The 7500-nt window shown below is 34.8% G+C and overlaps 1 protein-coding gene across 1 annotated transcript in view; it reads left to right on the forward strand.

Moving 5' to 3' along the window:
- The window catches only part of LOC122255850 (uncharacterized), a gene marked incomplete at its 5' end in the record, with an annotated part of 30206 nt that extends 25244 nt beyond the window's left edge, over positions 1 to 4962 (forward strand). The window contains 1 exon segment of the mRNA XM_086537267.1: positions 412 to 4962. Within this exon segment, the coding sequence (XP_086393393.1) occupies positions 412 to 2248 (1837 nt within the window).
- Positions 4963 to 7500: the final 2538 nt, after the last annotated feature.

The raw sequence follows: 7500 nt of genomic DNA on the forward strand, positions 1-7500 counted from the left end.
GCAGAGCATTTGACAAAGCTTCATCTATCCATTAAGCTTTCAATACAGGATTGTCACTAAACAGCGCTTACGATTATTGAGCAGGGACAGAATGGATGTCCAAATGTGTCACTGTTGTTTGTGAAGATATCTTGACATATATGACAAATTAATGATATTTTATGAGCGTCCTGTTTATTTGTGACTTTTTTTCTTTCTTAAGGCTTCCTATGCGTAAGATTAGCGCTGCTACGTAATCACTGAAATCCATTTACATATCTTGTGAAAGTTTCCGAATATGAATTTAATTGTGTTTGTGTTCGTGTCTATTGTATAGAATATTGTCCAGGCACCCTTTCGAAATTACTTCTTTTATCCAGTGATGGAGTTTTCCCTCCCATTTTCCTCATTAATTTATCCTCTGCTTTTCAGTGGGGAGGAAACTCAAGCCCAAGTTACCGGCGTCCTCCTGCGCCCCTTCCTGCCCCGGGGACTGGAGAGCCGCCTGGGGTTCCGCCGTCAGCACGCGGCGGCCCACCACAGTCGCCGGCCGCTCTCCGACCCGGGGGTGGCCCTGCAGCTGCCCCGGTATCCACCGCCCTTCACCGAGGCGTACTTACCCCCCATGGCTTACCAGGAAGCCTTCCCGCGCTACATGTGGGGCCCTCCTCCGCCGTACTCGCAACCTACGTCATCTGAGAACCTAACCATGCAAATGTCACCCCATCATCATCCCAATTCGCCCACGTCGCCCACGGCGCTGCAGGGTCTGGTGGCCCAAGCTATCAGGTCCTCGCCCGCTCACCGGCCTCCCACCCTGGCCGACCTGATGCACGGGCCAGCGAGTCCCACCAGCAACACCCTCTCGTCCCCCAGTGACGACTCCGAGGTCCTGAGCTCCCCGGCGCAGAACCAGCGCCCGGGTCGCACTCGACACAAGGGGGGCACAGCAGACCAGGGGGGCACTCTCGGCGGCTCCAGCTCTCTTCCCTCTCGGCACCGCACTAGAAGGCTTCCCTTGGGACATGTCAAGTCACTCGGAGACGTGAATGAACACAAACACGACGAACCTCTCGAAGTTCTGTTTTGTGATGGTAAAGACATTACACCTCTTGATAAGTTCCACACTCAGGCGGACGTTCAGCGCGAAGGTTATCGTAGCAAGCACATTAAAAGCATTAGTGATCCGAAAGTGGTTTACACAAGTGGGAAAATGGAACAAGAGTCTGAACTGTACTTTGCTGATGTGTCTTCTTGTGTTTCGGTAAGACAAGATGGTGATGAAACTTTATATTACTCTGAACCAACAAGCTCAGCAAGTCAGAACACACCTTCTCCAAGTGATAAGGATATTTTGGACGCCTCTGTAAATCACACATATGAACAGGTCCGTGAAAAAGATGACGATAGTTCTCACCATGCCTCTGACGACACTATGATCGTCCACACATCTTCGTCAGACCACAGCCTAGCGGCAGAAACTGAAAATACCTACAGTGTTGTTTCTCCTCTCACAGACATGTCCAGTACCTCACCCATGATTACTGACACAGATGCCTATTCATGTTACACTCCCACCACGTCAGGTCCCTCGCCATCAACACCAAGCCAGAGAGAGATAACACCCACAACCCCTCAGTCAACTTTTAACCACAATCTAACCCTCCATCCACTCAGGCAACTACATCCTTTACACCCTCTTCACCCAGTCCACCATATCCATCATATACATCCAGGAGGAAGGACTCACGTAAATGACAATGACCTGCCACAGCCACCGGTCCCTGATGGGGATCCTGAAATAGAGCACTGTTATGAAACTCTCCCGGGGTGTGAGGCAGATTCGGTAAGCACGCCAGTGACATCGACATCCATGGAGACTCAGCACGAAGCTTCGCCGCTACAAGACGCGTCAGACCTTAATGGCAACGTCACACTCACAGAAGCCATAGTTCACATGGGGCCTTCTCTTACTGATAGCACGATTCCTAGCTTACCAAGTGCTTCGAGACCTTCCAGGGCAAACCTGTCACTGCCTCTCCGACGTGTCCTTTCCTCCTCCAACGCCCACGCAGAAGAAGCCACCGAAGACACTCCTACACCCGATACCGAAATGCTTTCTCTGGAGCAAGGTCGAAGCGCAGGAGGTCGGCGTTCAGGAGGGGGCGAGAGGATGTCATATCATAGCTCGGAGCCAAACACACCAGCAGAGCGGAGAATACACTCTGTCCAAGACCTTCTGTTTACTCTAAAATCTGTGAATGTATAAAGGTTAGGGAATAAGCTCGGTAGTATTTATTAAGTTAACGAAAATTGCAATGGTCATGTACATATTTTTTTTCCTATGAACATTCCATTACATTAAGTGTTAAAAACTATGATGGACACTGGACTGCTGCTATAGCATAAAGCCACATTAGTTCAAAAGAGTAACATTTTCCAGATCTAAGCAGGCAAGACTATATGGATTCAAGATTCAAGCTGTAATTGAACATCTATGCAATTCATGTGTTCCACTTCTTCACAGTTTGTGTAACATTTGGAACACTTGAGTGTGGGAAATAAAATTCCAGATTCTTAGATTTTTTAGGTTCACAACATTACCTGAAATGACAATTAGAATATATTTTACATACATGGTCACAAACATGAACTTTAAGTCAGAAGCACATTATAATTATGAGTGAATCATGTGCAAAGAATGGTATTCCATTTGATAATATCATTTTGGTGATAATTTAAGACTTCCACGTTAAGTAAAATGTGCTATGTTCTGTTTCATTTGTAGTTCTCTAAATTGTGCAAGCAGACATTAACTGTAGCTTTCCACAGACAGTTGTTAATGAAATGACATAGATATGATAGCAATGCTTCTTCCATCTTTTTACAGACGGTTAAACTCTAGAGTAGCTCAGGAATTTCATATGATATTATTGCTGTCTTGATTGCATTCAGCATCAGTAAAGGAGATTGTATTCATTTGCAGACTTTTCTGGTATAAATGAGCAAAGCACTAGGTGCTGAATAGGTTATAATACTCATCACGAAAAAAGCATCACCTTAAGGATTTACTTAAAAAGAAATTTTGGCTTACTGTAAAATAACTTTTTAAATAATGCAAATGCTTTGCACCTAAAGGCACAAACAGGTAAGTTTACACCAAAGTTTGTTAATATATTTGGTTTGACAAAATACCGTTTCAAATTGTCTTAGGTATTACATACAATGACAAACAGGTTTTAATTAGAAATAGAATAAATCTGTTGTAGGTGGGGGAAAAAGATAGGAAGCACTTATTAGAAGAACAAGCCGAAGAATTGGTTTTTAAGAGCACCTTCATGTATTGTTAGTAAAATGTTTTATGATGTGCAATATACTACTGTAAAAATAGGAATTTCCATATGAAATTGAAAATGGTAGTAATGTAATTAGAAGTTGAGATGGAGCTAGTCAGATTTTGGTAATGATATGAGAGTTACTTCCACAGATGTGGGAATAATATTGTTATTATTTTTTTCTTTATATTCTAAAAAAAAGATATATATATATAAACCTGTAAAAAGTGCAGTGCTTTGACTTGCATAGTGTCAGCAATTAATGATGCATTTTTTTAAAAATCATCTGAGGTATTAGTTTGACCAAGTGATATGTAAAAATATAGAGCAGGTGATTTATAAGACTATAACATTCCAACAATTGGCATTAGCTTGTGAAAAAAAGAGTATCTTTATTTTTTTTTTTTTTTTTTTTTTTTTTTGGTATGACTCCTTTTGAAGGTGGAAACTTATATGTCATATTCATCATGTTCTTAACAAAGGGAGGGATCAGCTTAAAATTCCATACAATGTTCTTTGAGCACAGATAAAGGCATGTATAAAATAACCCATGATTCAAGTCCTTCCCGAGATTTCAGAGTGATATATATTGTAAAAATAGGTACCAGTTTGTTTGTGGATTTTATTGAAAACCAGAAAAATGGAAAGAAAAAGAAATCCTGAGAAGACTATTATGCTACAGATGTTGGAAGAAAAATATATTTGTTAATTACATAAGCACAAAATAGGCTGATAGAAGGTTACTGCTCATCAATATATGCACAGAATTTACTTGTTTTTTTGTTGTTTTTTTTGTTTTTTTGTATTATAAAGTTTTGCTTCCTGTGTGATTACTCTTATTATTGTTATCATTATTATTACTATTATCATTATTGTTGTTTTGATTAGTAGTAGCATTATTGATATTATCATTACTATTATTATTGTTATTATTATTATTGTTGTTATTATTTTTTGTTGCTTATTTATGTTTATGTTTATTATTGTTTTTGTTTATGCTCTTCTTTTGGTATTATTATTATTTTTATTATTACTGTCGTTATCAACGCTATTGTTAGCATGTAACATTTTTATCATTATTATTATTACTATTACTGTTATTATTTTCATTATCATTCTTATTATTATAGTTTATCGTTATAACTATTATTGTTGTTATTATTATTATTATTCCTATTATTGTTATTATCATTATTATCGCTATTATCACTATGAATATTATTCATTTAAAAGAAATTCTTTGTGATATGCCATTCATGCTTTCCTAGTAGGTAGCCATAAACACATGCAACATAGTGCAACATAAGAAACAACTTGTAACTTCCCTGTAGGCTGATGTTCATTACCCTAAGTAATGTTGATAAGAAAAAGAATAAAAAAAAACATTGTGTCTCCAAGATATGTCGGATTGAATTTCTTGTTTAAAAGATAAAATCACAGCTTTCTTATTTACATACAGATATATGAAGATATACACATGTACATGCAATCACACACGCACATGTAAATACACACACGCACATGCAAATACACACACACACACACACACACACACACACACACACACACACACACACACACACACACACACACACACACACACACACACACACACACACACACACACACACACACATACACACACACATACACACATACATACAAAAAAAAAAATACTAGTTTATGAATACTTTATTAGTCACAGCAATATAAAATCTAGAAACCTGATTCATCACAATAAGTTATAAAAGAAAATGCACAAAAAGGTACTATCAACATTTTTTATTTCATTGTAGCACCTCTCTGTTCAGTACTATTGAATATTCTTTGTAAGCATACAAGCAAGAAAGAAAGGAGAAGGAAAACAATACAAGAATTAATATAAACAGGATACCAAAAGTAATGAAATTCCGGACATTCTTGTACACAGTAATCTGTTCAACAATTGACTGTTTACTAAGGCATAGAGGCTGCAAGCTTACCTCCATTTTCGTTAATGCTTCATTACAGCCAGTTGTAGAGCAAAGTCTTGCTGTTGCCTTGGACATATATATATAATATATATATTATTATATATATATATATATATATATATATATATATATATATATATATATATATATATATATATATATATATATATATATATATATATATATATATATATATGTATATATTATATATGCGTTAGTATATATATAATATAATAATATATATATATATATTATATATATATATATATATATATATGTATATATACATATATATACATATATATATATATATATATATATATATTATATATATATATATATATATATAATATATATATATATAAATTATGTATATGTATGTATATATGCATATGCATATATATATATGTATATGTATATATATATATATATATATATATATATTATATATATATATTATATATATATAATTATATATTGTGTATATTATATATATATATATATATATATAATATATATATATATATATATATATATATATATATATATTATATATATATATATATATATATATATATATATATAAATATATATATATATATATATATACAAATATATATTATATATTATGTTATATATATATATATATATATATATATATATATATATATATATATATATATATATATATATATATATATATATTCAAGAAATGTAATCCTGTTTGGAATCATTTATACAAAGTGTAGTCTGTAAGGCTCATGAAACCTCAGGTCAAACTTGTCCATATCTCCAGTCATTTATGGCATTTAACATGTAAGTTATAAATGGTGACTCACATTCAGATCCTGTTTTCCATGTGCTTAGCATCCACTATAATGATATGAAAATGGTATTTTTTTCAAGGATTTTTTTTTATGAAATTCTTTTCATTCCTTTGGTATCTGATGTTAATTGAGTTACGTTGTTAAGTTGAGTTAATTGTTTGCAGTTAATTGAGAAATTCAGAAACTCTCCTTTGTTATAGTGGACTTATTCGCAATGCATAATATTGTGTATTTGATTTGTTTGTTGATGTGAAGTGGATTTTTTCATTCAGATGTTAAAATAAGATTCTGTGGAATCCAAATAGGAGTTAAATTGTTGTACAGTATATATATAGGAAGCACAAAGCACTGAACTACATTCATTACAAATGTGCTTATTTTGCCATAAAGAAGTTTGTGGTAGGCAATTATTTCGTGCAGTGATTTTTAAACACATTTTTATACGGCTGAAAATACTCTATGAGTTTTTACATATCTGAGATAAGTTCTGATCTCGTGTCCTGTATATTCATACAGTACACTAGATACTCCTGTGTTATATAGTTGAGGGCCTCAGAACTGATACCAAGTGTATTTACTCTTGTAGCAAAAAATACACCTGAATCTAGTCCACGTATAGAAAGTACTTTTCTGTACAATAGCATTTAAAATTTTGTACATGACTCTCAAGAGTACATTTACATGTTCTGCATAATTTGTAAAAAAAGAGAAAAAAAAGGAGAAAAAAAAACACCAAAATATTCCATTTACAATTCCAATGTCTGTATTATATAATTAAAATGTAATATTTGTGGTATGAAATTTATCAAGATGTTTGTGTAAACTTTGCTGTTGTATGATACTCTTTTATTAAGGACATGACTGTTACTTTTCCCCCTGACTTTGTAAGTGCCATTTTGTTGATAATTGTATATGTTGTGTTTGAGTAGTAAAGTCACTCCTTAAGACTGTTTGTTTCATTCATCCATTCTTAATCAAGTCAGGTTGTTTTTGTCTGGGGTGACCAAACTGAGGTACTGATTGGGGTGACAGGAAGTACACACGTAAACGCAAACACATAGACCACAAATACAAACATACATACACACACAAACACATAGACCACAAATACAAACATACATACACACACAAACACACAGACACACACGCCCGCCTAGGGATAACAATAATAATTTTTGTCTCCATTATCCATATATATTTTCATTACTAACATTTGTGTCTCGTCACAGACTGGTCACAATTCAAGTTAATGACTTGGTACCTGGAGTGACCATCTTCAGGACACGCCTCTGCACGTAACGGTAGATGTTGCACTGTGTGTGTGTGTGTGTGTGTGTGTGTGTGTGTGTGTTTGTGTGTGTGTGTGTGTGTGTGTGTGTGTGTGTG

The sequence above is a fragment of the Penaeus japonicus genome, unplaced genomic scaffold (genome assembly GCF_977035675.1).
Source record: "Penaeus japonicus unplaced genomic scaffold, GWHDUDI00000001_assembly GWHDUDI00000005, whole genome shotgun sequence".
NCBI lineage: Eukaryota > Metazoa > Arthropoda > Malacostraca > Decapoda > Penaeidae > Penaeus > Penaeus japonicus.